This window comes from Cucurbita pepo, chromosome LG08 (assembly GCF_002806865.2).
Source record: "Cucurbita pepo subsp. pepo cultivar mu-cu-16 chromosome LG08, ASM280686v2, whole genome shotgun sequence".
NCBI lineage: Eukaryota > Viridiplantae > Streptophyta > Magnoliopsida > Cucurbitales > Cucurbitaceae > Cucurbita > Cucurbita pepo.
The window spans coordinates 9,748,374-9,766,648 of record NC_036645.1 but is presented as its reverse complement, the minus strand read 5'-3'; the positions used below and the strand labels follow the sequence as shown (position 1 = coordinate 9,766,648).

Below are 18,275 nucleotides of genomic sequence, written 5' to 3'. Positions count from 1 at the left end.
ATAGAACGTAGGACGTTCAGACATTACTAAAATCGGCCATGTCCAATCAAACATCATCGACCACCTTGAGCGCTTTTATATCGATCCAGAGGAGGGATGGAGGGAAGGGTCAAAGAAAAAACACCAAAAGATCTCATTTTGAAGGATGACTTGTGGGGCTCGATTGCTTGTGTTGGATTTTGTGCTGGCTTTTATGTGGGTATGGTCGGGAACTTTGATTAAGATCTTTGTTTTTGGGACATTGGGATTTGGAAATGATCCGGTCGGTGAGATTGTGAAGGCTTCCTTTTCGATTCTCAACATGTTTGTGTTTGCGTTTTTGTCGAAAATTTGGAATGGGGCTTCTTATAATCCTCTTAACATCTTGTCTGATGCTTTTTCTGGGGATTCCAGTAGCTTTCTCTTCCTTGCTGGTGCCAGAATCCCTGCTCAGGTTCTTTTCCCCTTGCGTTTTGTATCTGTTAAACTTTGTCTGGGTTCTATGGTGGTTATCTTGATTATTCTCACAGGCTTAAACTTACTGCATTTGCATTGCATGAAAGAAAAAAAAAACATGATCTTATGCTTAAAAGGGACTGGTTTCCTGATGTTCTCCAAGATTTTGGGAATGGTTTGGTCGTTTTTCTTCTGTGTGGGAGGATGGTTGGGAGGGGAATAGTCCCCTTTCCCTTCATTATTGTCGTCTTTATCACCCCTGTTCTTTGAAAGATCTTGCACGCCCCAAGACCACCGCTAGTTGATATTGTTCGTTTTGGCCCGTTACGTATTGTTGTTAGCCTCACAGTTTTAAAACGCGTATGCTAGGGAGAGGTTTTCATCATTCTCCTCTCCAACCGACGTGGGACCTCACAATCCACCCTCTTCAGGGCCCAACATCCTTGCTAGCACACCGGCTTGTTTGGCTCTGATACCATTTATAAGAACTCAAGCCCACTGTTTTGCCCTATTACATATTATCATTAGTCTCACGGTTTTAAAACGCGTCTACAATAAAGAGGATGTAACTCTACTCCAACCAGTGTTTCGTACCGTCGAATGACAGACGCGTTTTAAAAACCTTGAAGGGAAGTCCGAAAGGAAAAAGCTTAAAGAGGACAATATGTGCTTGCAGTAGGCTGCTTGGGCTGTTACATCTAGTATTAGAGTCACGCACCGGACGGTGTGCCACCGAGGACGTTAGGCACCGAAGGAAGGTGGGTTGTGAGCGGTTGAAGAGGAGAACAAAACATTTCTTAGAAGGGTGTGAAAACTTCTTGCGTTTTAGAACCATGAAACTGATGGTAGTACATAGTGGGCCAAAATGGACAACATTAACTAGCGGTTTGTACGTTAGAATGGATGGAAATGTGAAGAAGAATAACAGATGATGATGTTTCTGGCTTACCTCTTCAGGTACTTGGAGCCATTAGTGGTGTTAGGCTGATTATCCAGACAATCCCTGAAGCAGGACGAGGGCCTCATTTGAACGTTGGCATCCATCACGGTGCTCTCACAGAAGGATTGTTAACATACGGCATTGTCCTAATCTCGCTTGGACTGTCCACGACACTCCCAGGAAATTTCTTCATGAAGACATGGATCTCCAGCTGCTCCAAGTTAACTCTTCAGATTCTTGGTTCTGACTTAACCGGTGGCTGCATGAACCCTGCCTCTGTAAGTCTCAATACTCGTATTTCATTCAAACAATATCACGCATTAATCCTTTTCAACTTTTCTCCATAGGTAATAGGATGGGCGTATGCTCGTGGGGAACATATAACCAAAGAACACCTTTTTGTATACTGGATTGCTCCAATTCAAGGAACCATACTTGCGGTGTGGACGTTTAAGTTACTATTTCGACAACCAAACGAGGAGAAAGTGAACACGAAGAAGAAATCTGAATGATTGAACATCGTGAAGTAGGTCGGGTAGGTCTCCATGGTGCTCTGTCGTGGCAAGAAAAGTTGCCACTCTTACTAATGTATCAGATCCTATCAGATCTTCTTAGTCATATGATGCTCCTGTGAAAAATGACTACATTAATGAATCGATATTACATTTAAATGAAAGTGTTATTGAATATATGAATTAATGGTCGAGAAAAACTTAAAAGAATTGGTAGCTTACCATTTGTACTAAAGAAATGCACTTCCTAAAAAGACATTAAAAGGACCTATGTTGGTCTGGGACATATTATATCTTGATATAACCATAAACAAATAGTAGGGTTATGATTTCATGTTCATGCGTTGTTTGTAGCCACAATCTGAAACATGCATGAAGCGACCCATTTTTTTCATAAACTAATTTAGTAAGAAACCATATGATCTAGGGATGAACAAATAACTATATGCTCTCTATCGTTCGACGGTAGGAATAGGTTGGAGTGAGACTCGAAACAGGGAAGGAATTGATGCAAAAGGTGTGTAGCGTTGAACCACTGCTTGCTTGCATAATGAATGAGCCGGAAAAGGGGAAGAGCTAGCTGACGATTAAGCATTTTTTACACTTCGGTCAAAATTTTCGTTTACTATGGTAATTATATCGTATACTTCAATTATAATTGACCATCTAATTCTATTGAGATATGAAAAAAAAATATATATGTGAAAATAAAAACTAGAAGTTGGTTAAGTACAAATTANCGGCAATGAACTAAATAAATTTCCCATCTATTTCCAACAGAAAAAAAAAGGTAAAAAAAGATATGGAATTTGAGATGACTTGACAATGAAGCAACCAACATGAAGTTAATCCCGTGAAATAAGAATTTGATTGGAAAGACATTAAAGAAAGAAAGGAGGTTGAGTATGTGACAACACGTTTCATGGATAGAACGATGGAGTTGGATTGGAGGTAGCGAAGTTGAAAGCTCCCAAAATTTCCATTATTATTTTTACGCACTTTCCATTTCCAATCGACAAAGAATGTTGGGTGCGTCGGGCGCGAATGCCGCGGGAAATTGAAACTGCCGCCTAACACATCAATGCCATCAAACCCATTTCATCGTTTTCACAACACACAGAGACGAACCTTTCTCTTGGGTTACTCCTTCTTCTTCTTCCAATTTCTGCAACCCATTTTTTCCACGAGCAGACCCAGAGAGCCTCAGCTGGCTTTTGATCGAAAACCCTCCGAACCTTCCTCCATCGTTTCTGCGCTTTAAGATTCAACGTTTATTTTTCTTCTCATGTGTACGCACGTAGTTTAGTTTCGTTTTGTGTGTTGAAAAAGATCTTACCGTTGAAGGGGATGTTTCTGATTTCTTGAATCGTCTTTTGAATCGGTTCTTGATTTGGGGGTTCGTCTGTTTTAATCGATGGCTTTTTTGGTGAACGAATAAGGGTTTGTGTTTTGTTCTTACTGTGTTTTGGGTACAGGATTCTCCGAGTTGGGTGGATCGTTCACCGGACTCGGTATGGCCACGCCGAACAACCTCTTAAGACTTTACCAAGTTTGGAGGGGAAGTAATGTGCGTTCTTACCCTTTTGTTTTGCTTGATGGGTTTGTTTTGAATTCATTTGATTCAACATTTGGGATTTGAGATAGTGTTTGATGTATCTATCAGTGCCATTGTTTCTTTCTTTGTTTACGATCGATTCATTTTGTTCAAGTTCAACTTGATGACTCTGTTTATGAGCTTAGATCGTTGAAGGAAAATCTAAGTTGTATCTGTGAGTGTTTCTGCTTTGTATGATATTCATCTGAATATAAAGAACTAGTAGAATTCTTCTGTATTTCGTGAACAGATATCATATCATACATTATTTGTTTATTCATGTAATATTACTCAAATGGATGATACTTCGTTTCTTGTGTCTTCTCAGAGATTTTTCTGTGGTGGGAGATTGATATTTGGCCCTGACGTATCATCTCTGATTCTCTCCATATGTCTTATTGCTGGTCCTGCAGTTGCTTTCTGCGTAAAGATATATTTGAAGATCCATGATGTTGAACCACCTGGGAACGCTCGTTGGTATCCTGTATTATTTGGAGGTCTCGCCCTCACTTTTCTGGTGAGTTTTAATTTGTTTGTGCCCGTCTTCTTAGTAAGGTGGTCTATGCAATTAGTGTGTAAGAGCTTGAAAGAACGAAAGAAAACTATAGAGATGAGACTGTATAGAATATTTCCTTCCATGGTTATCTGTAGTTCATCCTTCAAGTTTTTTTGTGAGATCCATCATGATAAAGGTGTGGATCCATCATGATAAAGGTGTGGAAACCGCTCCCTAGCAGACGCGTTTTAGAATTGTGAGGTTGACGGCGATACGTAACGGGTCAAAGCGGACAATATTTGTTAGTGGTGGGCTTAAGCTGTTACTAATGGTATCAGAGCCAAGCATCGAGCGGTGTGCTAGCGAGTACACTGGCTTCCAAGGGGGTGGATTTTCCCATATTGGTTGAGAGGGGAACGAAACATTACTTATAAGGGTGTGAAAACTTTTCCCTAGCATACATGTTTTATAACCGTAAGGCTGACGGCGATACGTAACGGGTTAAAGCGGACAATATTTGCTAGTGGTGGGCTTGAGGTTTTACTAATGGTATCAGAGCAGGCACCCAACAATGTGTAAGCGAGGACGCTGGTCCCCCAAGGGAAGTGGATTGTGAGATCCCATATCAATTGGAGAAGGAACGAAACATTCCTTATAAGGGTGTGGAAACCTCTCCTTAGTAGACGCATTCTAAAACTGTGAGGCTGACGACGATACGTAACAGACCAATGCGGACAATATTGGCTAGAGGTGGGCTTGGGCGGTATGATTATTGACAGCATAATAAACTCTAAAGCTGAGCGATGTATATCGGCTACTCTTGATTAACACTCTTCTCAAAGTATTCTCAAAATGCTTATTGAAAGCGTGCTTCATTTTTCACTTACTAGTCATTCTAAACTCACACTAAAGGCTGATGAGAAATTTAGGATAAAATCAGTGCATTTTCATTATCCTTAATGCAGTTTTTGTTTGAATCAGAAAATCACATGGGAAGTAAACTATGTGCAGGATTTGATATTTCTGTTCGTGACTTCTAGTAGAGATCCTGGAATACTGCCTCGAAATTCAAGGCCTCTTGAGTCAGATGAATTAGATGACATGAATACACCATCCATGGAATGGATCAATGGAAGAACCCCACATCTAAAAATCCCTCGGATTAAAGATGTGACTATAAATGGTCATACAGTAAAAGTCAAGTACTGTGACACTTGTTTATTTTATCGCCCTCCTCGTGCATCTCATTGTTCCATATGCAACAATTGTGTTCAGAGATTTGATCATCACTGCCCATGGGTTGGGCAGTGCATTGGAATAGTAAGATATTCATATACTTAAACCAATCTTCTTATTAAACTTTGCCTCAAATTTTGTTAGCATAATTCTGAAAGCACTTGGAGGTTTCATTTCATTTCATTTATTTTGTTGAATTCTAACTATTAGATCCATTGTTGTTACTGTTGCAGCGTAATTATCGGTTCTTCTTCATGTTCATAACGACCTCGACAATCTTGTGTTTATACGTGTTGTCGTTTTCGTTGTCCATCCTTATTCATCATCAAGAAGCCTTTTTCAAGGCTGTGTCCAAAGACATCCTTTCAGATATTCTAGTAGTGTATTGTTTCATTGCCTTTTGGTTCGTTGGTGGCCTTTCCGTATTCCATTCTTATCTTGTACTCACAAATCAGGCAGTTTTCTTATACTCACCCACTTCAATTCACAATTTATACATACAAATAGTATTTTAGTGTTTAATACTATACTTGCTTGCTTATCCTAATAAAGTCATTCTAATGCAGACTACCTATGAGAATTTCCGGTATCGGTACGACAAGAAGGAGAATCCATATAATAAAGGAACGATGAAGAACGTCGGAGAAGTATTTTTCTCGAAAATTCCACCGTCATCGCATAAGTTCCGATCCATTGTTGAGGAGGATGACATGATGATGGGCGTTACTCCTTATCTTGAAGAAGGTATTTTTAGCTCGAAGGAGAAACTTGATATGGAAAGGGGTACTAAATATTTGGAGGATGAGACGTTCCCAACTCCTGACATATTGAGGAGATTCGAATACGTGGACGACCTGGAAGATGATCTGAAAATGATGGTAGAAGGAGAAAGACCTCATGTTGATCCACTGTTTCGTCTTGACCGAGAGGCAGAGGAACTTGAAGAAGGTGGCAGTGATGGAATACCTGATCCTCAGCTAGAATTATCAATGGAAGATAGTGATGAAGTAGCCGTAGAAAGTTCCATCCCTGGTGGGGTTAACACAGATGAGACGAAGGATGCCAATGACTCACCTCAAGTTGAAGCTTCCAAGTTTTAGGCGTTAAAAAGGTATACTATTGAACACATTAATAAGTTTCTTGTTGTTGATTTACATGAGGTTCCTTGTGTCATTTTTTATATGATCATTTAGACCATCACCAAGATGTATGTGACGGTCGGTAGAGAAGGAATGCATGAATGGACTGAGACCAAATCTGATTGAGAATGATCCAAAGGATATGAAGTTATGTTTAAGAAAGGTTTAAAAGAATTGATAATTATGATCTATACCAGCAAGACGCATCTTCACTGACTCAATTATAAGAAACCAAAGTTAAGTGTGTGAATGAGGACAAAACATACTAAAAATATCTGTATTGGTTTATGGGGATAGTCTTTACTATTAGAATTAGTTTAAGACGAGTAGGTAATGTGGTCATTTTGTAAGGGATGCAGGAGAATGTTGAGGCAATTGGGTGCCGAATCTGGATTCCAAATCCTAATCTAAATCTTGGGCATTAAAGTTATATGCTTTAACAAGTTGAGCTATGCTCAAGTTTGCTTCATTTACTCTATTGTTAAGTCATCTTTTGACAGAATTAAAAGCCGTAGTCGAAATCATTTTATATGATTCAACTTATATATTCACATGATCATTGTTTAGACATTTCCTGGACTTCATCTAACACGTACATGTCTATATGTTCATGAAAGTTGTGTACAAAAATTTTGGTGGAACAGGTCCCATTTTTCTGGGGAGGCAGAGAAGAGCAACATGCAGCTGTAAACGCTTCCTGTTGTCATTAGAAGCAGGGAGGAATATTGGGTTAAGAAAGATTGGGCTGTAGATTAGGTAAGCGAAATGTAGAGGATATCAGAAGCTTATTGTGGTGGGTGAGGAATTTTTTGTTTCGTTGTTAAACCTGTTGGTTGCTTTACGTTTTCATGTATCCAAAGTGGCTTTAAAATAAAGCCCAAATTCCACATGCCACTTTCAGATTCTATTCACACACTGATCCATCTATTCTTCTATTTCTTTTACCACTTTTTTCTTTTACCACTTGGGCTGTAGACGTCTTGGTTCTTTCCTTCTTCTCCCTCTCGGTCGCACACCTTCTCCTTCACCTTGTAAACGGGTTCGAACCGACTGATGTTGAAGAATCATTGAATGATTTATGGTTAGGAGTGAAGTGTCACTCGAACTCATATCTAGTTGATTCTTCCCATCCTGCGAATTTATTAAACACAATATTTGTTATGGATAGGTTGAAAATGTAGGACCCACCCCTTTATTATTGTTTACCTATTAAATTATTCTTTAAGTTGACTGATATTAAAAACCTCTAAACCATATTAACAAAATTATATATTTGGATGAATAATTAAATACCTTTTCAGCTTAAAAAATTTCTAGCAAATACATCCCACAGTAATGCTCATGATAAATTTAATTTTTTCAGTTTAATTCTTAAAATCTAAAATAAAATCAATTGAGCTCGTTTTAGGTTAATAGCCAAAACAAAATTTCTATATATGCGTTGATGAAAGTTCAGAATTTAAGGTTGGATTGGATAAACTTCCCGTAAAAAAAAAACAACTTTTCCAGAAATGATTTGAGCGTTACAGTATGACTGCAATGAAAGGAGGCGGATTTCAGTGAAAACCCAAATCTTTCCCTATCTTCCATCTACACTCAATTCCAAACCAGGAAGCGTTTTATCCACTTTGATCCAAACTATTGATGCTGAACGGGACGTGGCGTTGAAGCAAATAAAAACGAAAGAAATGGCGACATTTGGATAGGAATGTTATCGCTGACACCATCATCTTCAACGAAAATGGTAGAATCATCATTTTCATCTTTGTTTCTTTAAGCAAAAGTTGGGGTCAAATTAAATGCCATTTTCTCTCTACACTGATACACAAGCCCTTCATCCTTCTCCTAATTTAACCCACAAATTACAGTTGCGTCCTACGTTACACAAGGTCACTGCGCGGAGTTGGGGGCCCATTGAAGCAATTCTTGGTAGGAGTGGTGATGGGCTCTACTTGTACTCCACACCCTGATGGGTTTTCTCTCTCCTTCGAAATTTTTGCGTGAAAGCAAGGAAACACAGGGTACTCTCTCAGTTGGGATGATCAAAGCCTTTTTAAGGAGGTAACCCATCTCGAGTTTATCAAATTGAACTCAATTTCATGTCCTGAAAAACTCCAGCAGGTTCATTACTCTTTCCTGTTGAATTTGAACTGATTATGTTGGCTGTTCGTCTGATCGTGTTGAGAATAGGGTTTGCTTGTGAATTGGGTTTTGCATTTTCCTTGAAATGGGTCTTCTCTGATTTCAGTTCTATCAAGTCTCATTAGCTAGTCGCTTAATCTATCACTATCGGTCCTGTTTGTTACTGTTATTTTCTTTTTGCCAAAATAGATACTATAATTTATCCTGTTTGTTGTGTAATGGCAACGTGTTTGTATAGCTATGGATGGAGGGACAAACTGTTCGTTTTGTTGTCCTCTATTGATTTTGTCCCTTATTGACTTGTAATGAGTCTTCTCTGATTTTCCTTTTTTGGTTTTGATAACGTTGGATGCAGCAATGTTAATGGCTTCTAGTAAAGTCTCATATTATGTTTTGCTATGCTTCGGTATTGTGGCTGTCTCTGTTAGTACTTTCTTTGCCATTGGAGATGACACTGTCCAGCCTATCCGGCTAGTTGTTAATGCTTCAGAAGCATCAGCACGGCAGATTCCAGACACGCTTTTTGGAATCTTTTTTGAGGTTGGTTGGAATATTTTTTCTGAATTGCAAGGTCTTCTTTCTGAAATTACTATATTATGTTTTGTTTCACAGGAAATTAATCATGCAGGCGCTGGTGGAATATGGGCAGAGCTTGTGAGCAACAGGGGTCAGCTCTGATAACCCAATTCCTTTTTCTTTTTACTCACTGATGAACATAGCATAAAGAAACTGTGGAATCCCATTCTGTATATGTTATGGTCCTTATGGATGAAGGCTTTGCTGATGATATAATCATGATCTTTCATCCACAGGATTTGAAGCTGGGGGTCCAAACACTCCGTCTAATATTTATCCTTGGTCAATCATTGGAGATGAGTCGAGTATAAGTGTTTCAACGGATCGATCGTCCTGCTTTGATCGGAATAAGGTGGCACTGCGTATGGAGGTGTTGTGTGACAGTAGGGATAACAATGTCTGTCCAACCGGAGAAGTTGGTATCTACAACCCTGGATTCTGGGGCATGGTAAGTTCTCTATCAGAAGAAATGTGAGATCCCACATCGGTTGGGGCGGAGAACGAAGCACCCTTTATAAGGGTGTGGAAACCTCTTCCTAGTAGACGTGTTTTAAAAACTTTGAGGGAAAGCCCAAAGAGGACAATATCTGCTAGCGGTGGGCTTAGGCCGTTACAAGAAGTTTCTTTTTCATCCTTTTATGCTTGAGAATTGCTGGAAACTAGGGAGGTTGCTTTTCTAACTCTAAAATTTTTCTCTCTTTCAGAATATTGAAGAAGGAAAGGCATACAAAGTGACTCTTTTTGTTCGGTCCTTGGGAGAAATTGATGTGTCCGTTTCACTCACGGATTCAAGAGGGCTGAAAAAGTTGGCAACAGCATCCATCATGTGAGCTTATCTGAACTTTTCAAAAGAATTCCTTGTTGGAATGAAAATTTAATATAGGTTACTTGTCTTTGTAGATCTTCTGATGTGTCGAACTGGTCAAAGATGGAGGTTCTATTGACTGCCACAGAAACTAATCATAATTCACGTCTTCAGTTGACAACGTCGAAAAAAGGAGTAATATGGTTTGACCAAATATCTGCCATGCCTGTGGAAACATACAAGGTATTTTGTCTCTATATGTCTATGTAGCTTAAATCAGGCATCAGTTAGCTAAATCTACAACTTTTTTTTAACAAGTAAATTTTAATTTTATTTAGTTATATAAACTTTTCGTGAGATCCCACATCAGTTGGAGAGGAGAATGGAGCCTGCTTTATGAGGGAGAGTATGGAAACCTCTCCCTAGCAGATGCGTTGTAAAAACCTTGAGGGGAAACCCGGAAGGGAAAGCCCAAGAGGACAATATCTGCTAGCGATGGACTTAGGCTGTTACAAATGGTATTAGAGCCAGGTTCCGGGCGGTGTGCCAGTGAAGATGTTGGGCCCCAAAAGGGGGTGGATTGTGAGATCCCACATCGATTGGAGAGAGGAGCGAGTGCTAGCGAGGACGCTAGGCCCCGAAAAGGGGTAAATTGTGAGATCTCACATCGATTGGAGAGGGGAACGAAGCATGCTTTATAAGGGTGTGGAATCCTCTCCCTAGCAGATACGTTTTAAAAACTTTGAGGGAAAGTTCGAGAGAGAAAGCCCAAGAAGGACAATATCTGCTAGTGATGGACTTGAGTTGTTGCACTTCTGGTCGATCAAAATGTTTTTTNTTTTTTTTTTTTTTTTTTTTTTTTTTTTTTTTTTTGGTTAAGTAGCAGATGTTAGAAATTATTATGAATCGTGAATCTTCTTGTTTTCGGGAAGTGTTTTATCTTCTTGGTTTTCTATTAAAAGAAGTTACTCAAGATTGAAGTTGAGAATTACAATGTTTGATCCAACACTATTCACCAAGTTGATGGGACTGCATGAGTTTGGGTCTTTGCATAATTTTCTCTATAGTTTTTTGGTTATGGCTTTAGACACTGCATTAATTAGTTTGTATCTTTTGAGGATGATATAAACACGACTGCCCCATTTGGAAACTCAATTCAAAATGGTCCATATGCATTTACATTGGTTCATATGCATTACGCTTCGACATTGGTTTTCCTTACTGTTGTAACCACTCATTATGCAGGGTCATGGCTTCCGAAATGATCTAGTCCAAATGATGGCTGATTTGAAACCCCGATTCATTAGATTTCCAGGTGGATGCTTTGTGGAAGGTGAATGGTTAAGAAATGCATTTCGCTGGAAAGAAACCATTGGACCATGGGAACAGAGACCTGGACACTTTGGTGATGTTTGGATGTACTGGACTGATGATGGGCTCGGCTATTTTGAATTTCTCCAAGTGAGTGTCGTATTTAATTTTAGTATTGATACTCATCCTCAATACTGGTTGTGTATTTCATCATATCTTAAGCTCATCTTTGCAGCTGGCAGAAGATCTTGGTGCTGCGCCAGTTTGGGTGTTCAATAATGGTAATCCATGATGGTTATCTTCCTTATCTTCTTTCTCCTTTCATTTATTTTCTTCTGCTCATTATCTAGTTTGATGTTCTTAGGAATCAGCCACCAAGATCAGGTAGACACTTCCAATATCGCACCGTTTGTGCAGGTAAGCTCACAATCATTTCATTTTCTCCTAAATTATGAGCAGCTATTTTAATGATTTTCTAACCATGTTGTAATGATTTTAGGAAGCCCTCGACAGTATCGAGTTTGCAAGAGGAGATCCTAATTCCACTTGGGGTTCTGTTCGGGCTGCAATGGGACATCCACAACCTTTCGACTTAAAGTATGTCGCCCTTGGAAATGAGGACTGTGGCAAAAAGAACTACAGAGGTTTCTTTTAACAACTTCAGTTTCTTCACAGGTTTTAATTTTTCCTTTTTTGTAAACAAGTTTAGTTTGAGCAGGAAACTATGTCAAGATCTACAATGCTCTAAAACGTGCCTATCCTGACATCAAAATAATCTCAAACTGTGATGGATCTTCTGTGAAGTTGGATCACCCAGCTGATTACTATGACTTTCATGTAATTTTTTCTTTATGATTTCATATTGTTATTGTTTGAATCAGACTGGATGTACAAATTGATATCATACTAATTTTCCCTTGATTAGATATATACCTCAGCCAACCAAATGTTTTCAATGGCTCATAAGTTCGATAAAACATCACGTACTGGTCCGAAGGTATGCCTCTCTCCGTTTTGTCTCTAAATATAGAAGAGAATACAAACCAACTTCTGCGGTTTCTCTGCAGGCTTTTGTGAGCGAGTATGCGGTGACGGGTTCAGACGCTGGCACAGGCAGTCTCCTTGCAGCCATCGCTGAAGCTGGATTTCTCATCGGCCTTGAGAAGAACAGGTTTTGGTAGACCTTGAAATGTTTCTATGGATGCTCCGAAAAACTAGGTGGAAAGAAACTTTGAGATTTTGTTTTTGTTCTTTTTTTGCAGTGATATTGTTGAAATGGCTAGCTATGCACCACTTTTCGTGAACACTAATGACAGAAGGTATCACTTTGTCTTGCCTCATCATCTGTGATGAGTATTATGATCATTGATTGATACATTAAAATGGAAAACTTTGTTTCAAAAGGTGGAATCCGGATGCTATTGTCTTCAATTCATCGCACCTTTATGGAACTCCTAGCTACTGGATGCAGCAATTTTTTGCCGCATCAAGTGGAGCAACTCTTCTTGATACAACACTGGGTGCTAATTCTTCTTCCCTAATCGCATCTTCCATTATATGGAAAAATGCGGATGATAACAATTACTATCTTAGAATCAAGGTATGTATGTATGTATGCATATCCATATGGGCTTTCACTTGTATTTCATGGCATACTAAAAAGTAATCATTGTGAAACATCGATCTTTTGCAGGTTGTTAACTTTGGAAGCAACAACGTGAATCTCAAGATATCTGTAAATAATTTGAATGGCTACTCCATTAGGAAATCTGGGTCGTCCCAGACTGTTCTTACTTCTGCTAATTTAATGGATGAGAATTCCTTGAATAACCCAAAGAAGGTAACTCATATACCCTTTTAATGTTGACGGTACTAAATTTGACACCTACGTACTTGCATGTTTTTTAGGGATGAGAATGTGAGATCCTGCAAGTATTTTTAGGGATGAGAATGTGAGATCCCATATCGATTGGTTCTCTATAAGGGTGTGAAAACCTCTCCTAGCATACGCGTTTTAAAAATCATGAGGAGAAGCTCGGAAGGGAAGCCCAAATAGGACAATATTTGTTAGCAGTGGGCTTAGGTCGTTACAAAGAAGTTGTTGGAGAAAGGGTGGGAGGTTGTGAGGTTTAATGCATCAGTAGCGTATCTACCAAAGACCCTTGGCTTCATGATAGGAAACTGATTTTGCAACCATTCCCTTTCGAGCTTCTCCTCAAGGTTTTAAAATGTGTCTGCTACGGAGAGGTTTCTACACTCTTATAAAGAATGTTTCTTTCTCCTTCCAAGGCGAGGTGGGATCTCAGGATGTCAATTTTTAACACTCAGATAGCTAATTAGGATGTCAATTTTTAACACTCAGATAGCTAATTAGGATGTCAATTTTTAACACTCAGATAGCTAATTAGCATATTCTTTGGTGAAACTCTTATCACTTCAAGCTTTAACTTGTGGCGTTTCTGAATGGCAGGTCCTTCCCTTAAAAGCTTCGCTTAACACAGCTGCCGAAAACATGGACGTTGTTATCGTATCACATTCTATAACTTCATTTGACTTGTTGATTGAATCCAACACTATCAGGATGCCTGGAAGCCATCATCAGTTCTCAACATCTGCTATCTGAAGTTGCATATGAAGCTGATAAGCAAAACAGTGAATGCATATGTATGGAACAGGTTAAGAGATCTGTGTTATTATCCTTACAGTTTGATCCAAAGTGAAATAAGCATGTAGCATGCTCTCATCGTACAGAGTCGAGGGGGTCGGGGTCAGTGGCCTATGGCCTATGATTTAATATCAATAACAGCGTCTTGTACATAAGTATACTAATTACATAATACAACATCTGATTGTTTATATCGTTTGATGATTGTTTGTATCATTTGATAATGATTTAGTTTGAAAACACACTGATCTTTCAAGACCAAAACACTTTGCTTGATCATGTTGGTTGTAGAGTTGAATAAATTCAGCTGTCAACCATGCTAAACCTAACATTAACCTATCTTAACACAAGAAATTAAATTAGAACTTTTAAAACAATGTACAAGGATTGTTTTTAACATACAGTCCATTGAAAACAAACCAGAAGAGGAATTCCCAAGCGGCATGAATCATGCCAGTTCTTGAAAAACATGGCCTACCAAGCAACACAATATCCAAAACGCCACTAAAAGATACTGCTTGATCTTGTCTAGAGCTGTTGCTATTTACGCATCTGTTTCAATCCTGTCTTCCACTTGCTGTATCGATTTGATACTGCAACAACTATCCACCCTAATAGCCTTAAGCTGTTAAGAGTCAATTCTATCATCCCACGGTTTTGTGTCATCATCGTTCAAACTTGTCTGAATGTTGCTTTCTTAGGCTTAATCTGATCACTGCTACGTTCTAAATCATCGCCATTTTAATTTTTTTGGCCAACATTCTAGAGGATTTCTACTTCAAGTGTGTGTTTATGAGAGGGCAAAGGTGGGTTTAAATGGTTACTTTTCTCCACACTGCTATGTTTTCCCTCTTCAATTATGACGAGAGGCTTGAAAACAGAGTAGCCAGTAAACTGACACAGAAGAATTCACATATAGCAGATTAAATTAGAGGCACAAGGACCTTTTCCTATCAATTTACATACAAATAAAGTTAAATTTTCAGATTAAATTGTGTCCACAGATGGGGTTTAAGGAAACTAAACATCTCCCTAAGGTTGGAATCAGCTAAATTCCTACTCTCCACCCTCCCTGTTTCTAAAAGCATTAGTTGACAGAGATCAACAAGCATCTGACCTGAAATTGAAAATCCTAACTTTCAAATTCTCAGCTGGATTTGTTGCTCGTTCCGATAGTTAAACCAATGTATCGCCCCAATGGATATTAGACTTGCAGAGCGGGCAGGTTGCCTTTATCCGAAGCCATTTGCCAATGCACCCACAATGGAAATGGTGGTTGCAGGGAAGAGTATAGAGCTCCGTCCCGTCTTCATATTGTGAAAGGCAAATGCAACATTCCTACACAAAAGTAAATATTTGAATACTCAGCTTCAAATTAGGGAAAACTCTCAACTAAACAGCATAAATGCAACAAGAAAAAGACTACCATGATTCAAAAGCAATGACAGGATGAACATTCCAGTGAGAGAAACGAAACAAAAATTTGCACACCATGAAGAAAGTACATCCTGTCATAGAATCACTAACTATTGTGCACACAGAGAACCATATTGATATACATTTTTACTCATTACTATAAGCCAGAAAAGTTTGACATCCCATGTTGGTTCGGGAGGAGAACGAAGCATTTTTTATAAGGGTTCGAGGTTGTTGGGACCCAAAGGGGGGTGGATTGTCAAATCCCATATCGGTTGGAGAGGAGAACGAAGCATTCTTTACAAGGGTGTGAAAATCTCTCCCTAGCAGACGCGTTTTAAAAACCTTGAGAGGACGCCCAAAGGAAAAGCCCAAAGAGGACAATATCTGCTAGCGGTGAGCTTGGGATGTTACAAAAAGGATATTTCTGTTTCCATCTATGCAGGCAGTCAAGAAATTGAGTTATTATAACCAAGATTCCCAATTATTGAACCCAGATTGGCCTTTTTTAAAGTTCCATGGATCTTTCATGGTTCAAGAAGGAATACATACTCTTCATTCTAGCTGAGAACAGAATCAAAATACGCACAAAATTTTAGAATGATCATCAACTACTGCATGCACATAATATGTAATGCACATGCAGATCTGAATCGTGCAATTTCCGGGACTTTTTGCAGGAGATAATAATGATGTAATAGAATCATAAACAATCAACCAGATAGAATATAAATATTAACGATTTGAAATAAAAGATAAGTAGCTGACAGAATCCTCTGGATGAAGAACAAGTTCTTTGATGTGGTGATCATTATCCAACTCCAATCTTGCTCCGACAGGTTTTTGTTCTTTGTTAAATGTCCCAAATACCGGAGCTTGACGAAATGTATACTTGGGAAGAGTCCTGATATCCTCATCTGAGGCGCCTTCTCTGGTAGTCATGGCATATGCAAATGCTACAATTGGAATGCAGCAACAAAGAGAGAAGCAAACAACAAATGCCATCCCAACACAAAAGAGAATAAAGAACAAGTCAAATGCTAGAAAGACCACGGTTAACCTGCAATTGACCCAAAAAATATTCAGCATCAAAGCTCCAAATGAGGCTAAATGATCCGAACAACAATAAATCAAAGCTAAGATTTCTTTAGGTGAACACAATTAAAGCTAAAAGTTTCAAAATTACGGTTTGAAAGAAATTCAAATACATTTGTTGACAAAGTATCAGATTGGATCAAGAAAGCAGATGTAACAAAATTTAATGCATTTACTTAGTTTTCCTTGTCTTGCTATCCACTGGTTATTATTTACAGGATTTAGGTTCAATTATTGTATTGGAAACATTATCAACTTCTCAAGGGACCATTGGTACCTTTTCACTGTTCTTTTTGTAGCAAAACAAGAACGTTCTTCGAATTGACACCGGTCTTGTAAGATATCTCTCACATACGAGAGAGGAGAATAAAAGGATCTAGAACCCACCCACCGACCCACAAAAAACCGAATGATCGAGATTGGAACCAGAATATTAAAGATATACCTTAAGTTTTGCATAGCCATTTGTATAATTGTTTGAGATCGAACTCTCATCAGCTTAGTCTGATATGCAATTATTACAAGAAACCTAATTTAGAAAAGCCATGACTTAAAGTACCAGTTTCTGTAGGACATTGTTGAAAGTTCGCTAAAAAGAAAAAAGTAAAGTCCAGATTGAAGAGTGTGAACACATTCAGTTAATTCAAAGGCAAAACCAACCAAAAGATAGCAGTTGAAACAACTTTCAAAGAAGATGAAATTTGCCAGTGACACCATTTCTCCATCAGAAAACATGTCAAAAGGCAAAGTCCTTACCAATAAAGCCGGGGAGAATCTTGGAGAAGTGCGTGGCCACCCATGACAATCCAATAGAATCCGAAGACCCACCAGACCGACGATGTCATTGTATTCATTGACTCCAACCTTTTCATTATGCTAGAAGGACAAAGATAAAACAAATTAGTCCAAAGCTTGCTGGTACAGCTTATAGATCTGTATATTGTTATGTGTTCGTCAAGTAAGTTGAAGACTAAATTTGAGAAGATGATGCGAAGTTAATTACAGGTTGAATGAAACATGAAATCAAGAAAATAAACACCGAATAAAGAATTTACATTTTCCCCTTTCCATCTATTTCTTAGAACATGCATGCTCAATTATCCATCCCCTCATCACATCAAAAAACCATACAAGCAAAAATTAGTGGCTCCATCTTCAAATTTCAAGCTCAAAATTCAGGGGGGATTGGAAAAAGGTCAGCAATGTAGACAGCCACAGCCAACAAAGAGCACAAAACCTCCCCTAACACTGAAATGAAATCATAATAGACTGTTTTCCCTACCTGCGATGAGCCGCAGGGTCCTCAAAGCCATGATGCAGGATACTCCTCTGGTACTCAAAGAAGACAAACCCAATGTGCAGAAGACATTGGAAGGCATACCCAGAAATCCAAAGGCGCAAAGGGGTGGAAGGGCGCTCACGAAACGTGGACAAGAGGACAACAATGGAGACAAGAACAAAGGCCAAATTCCAGAGAACGTCGAGAACCAAAATGGGCATAGAGTAGGAGAAGGAGCGGTGATTGAATCCGTTGGAGCCGTCTTCGTCATCATCATCTTCTTCAGCGTCCGGTCGAGGGTCGGCGCAATCAGCCAAAAGGACGCGGTGGCGGTCGGAGGTAATCAAACGGGTAGTGTAGCGAGTTAAAGGGATTGTAAAAGTGGTGCTGACAGTGGGGTAGCGAAGAACAGAAGAACCGCCATTGGCGCTGCTTCTGAGTGCTCGCTCTTCTTCCATTATGACCTCCGCCTCCAGTTGAGAGAGAATTCGGGAGAGAGAGAGAGAGAATGGGTGCTGGTGAAGTAGTTGTGTAGAGAGAGAAAGAGAATGTGGGAGCTGAGGCGGGTGGCAACTGGTGAGCTACAGCGATGGCTTTTGCTTTCTGGTGGCGGTGACGGGGATGGCGGGGGGGG

General features: G+C 39.2%; 4 protein-coding genes across 8 annotated transcripts; 3 read left to right on the top strand and 1 right to left on the bottom strand.

Moving 5' to 3' along the window:
* Window positions 1-118: 118 nt before the first annotated feature.
* Window positions 119-1,995, top strand: LOC111800262 (probable aquaporin SIP2-1). Its single transcript, XM_023683876.1, has 3 exons — window positions 119-433; window positions 1,393-1,653; window positions 1,723-1,995. Exons 1-3 carry the CDS (start codon window positions 146-148, stop codon window positions 1,885-1,887), a joined length of 714 nt encoding a protein of 237 aa, XP_023539644.1. The 5' UTR covers window positions 119-145; the 3' UTR covers window positions 1,888-1,995.
* Window positions 1,996-2,775: 780 nt separating this feature from the next.
* On the top strand, window positions 2,776-7,296 carry LOC111800260 (probable protein S-acyltransferase 4). Of its 3 annotated transcripts, none has more exons than XM_023683874.1 (7): window positions 2,776-2,838; window positions 3,363-3,454; window positions 3,810-3,998; window positions 4,989-5,297; window positions 5,447-5,668; window positions 5,780-6,324; window positions 6,997-7,296. In XM_023683874.1, exons 2-6 carry the CDS (start codon window positions 3,401-3,403, stop codon window positions 6,311-6,313), a joined length of 1,308 nt encoding a protein of 435 aa, XP_023539642.1. In that variant the 5' UTR covers window positions 2,776-2,838; window positions 3,363-3,400; the 3' UTR covers window positions 6,314-6,324; window positions 6,997-7,296. The 3 variants fall into 3 exon arrangements, with proteins under 3 accessions (XP_023539642.1, XP_023539639.1, XP_023539641.1); XM_023683871.1 differs by lacking the exon at window positions 2,776-2,838 and adding an exon at window positions 3,068-3,283; XM_023683873.1 differs by lacking the exon at window positions 2,776-2,838 and adding an exon at window positions 3,121-3,176.
* A 606-nt stretch (window positions 7,297-7,902) lies between these two features.
* Window positions 7,903-14,070, top strand: LOC111800259 (alpha-L-arabinofuranosidase 1-like). Of its 3 annotated transcripts, XM_023683869.1 has the most exons (18): window positions 7,903-8,096; window positions 8,221-8,473; window positions 8,850-9,034; window positions 9,107-9,161; window positions 9,307-9,518; window positions 9,775-9,896; window positions 9,971-10,118; window positions 11,121-11,336; window positions 11,422-11,467; window positions 11,551-11,603; window positions 11,686-11,830; window positions 11,905-12,023; window positions 12,112-12,183; window positions 12,254-12,357; window positions 12,449-12,505; window positions 12,591-12,786; window positions 12,880-13,026; window positions 13,657-14,070. In XM_023683869.1, exons 3-18 carry the CDS (start codon window positions 8,852-8,854, stop codon window positions 13,807-13,809), a joined length of 2,028 nt encoding a protein of 675 aa, XP_023539637.1. In that variant the 5' UTR covers window positions 7,903-8,096; window positions 8,221-8,473; window positions 8,850-8,851; the 3' UTR covers window positions 13,810-14,070. The 3 variants fall into 3 exon arrangements, with proteins under 3 accessions (XP_023539637.1, XP_023539638.1, XP_023539636.1); XM_023683870.1 differs by lacking the exon at window positions 7,903-8,096 and having other exon boundaries at window positions 8,130-8,413; XM_023683868.1 differs by lacking the exon at window positions 7,903-8,096 and having other exon boundaries at window positions 8,130-8,473.
* Window positions 14,071-14,749: 679 nt separating this feature from the next.
* On the bottom strand, window positions 14,750-18,255 carry LOC111800261 (E3 ubiquitin-protein ligase At4g11680-like). The gene is made up of 4 exons (XM_023683875.1): window positions 17,645-18,255; window positions 17,119-17,238; window positions 16,036-16,327; window positions 14,750-15,189 (listed from the first exon to the last, which is right to left on the bottom strand). The coding sequence occupies exons 1-4, from the start codon at window positions 18,097-18,099 to the stop codon at window positions 15,028-15,030; spliced, it is 1,029 nt and encodes a 342-aa protein (XP_023539643.1). The 5' UTR covers window positions 18,100-18,255; the 3' UTR covers window positions 14,750-15,027.
* Window positions 18,256-18,275: the final 20 nt, after the last annotated feature.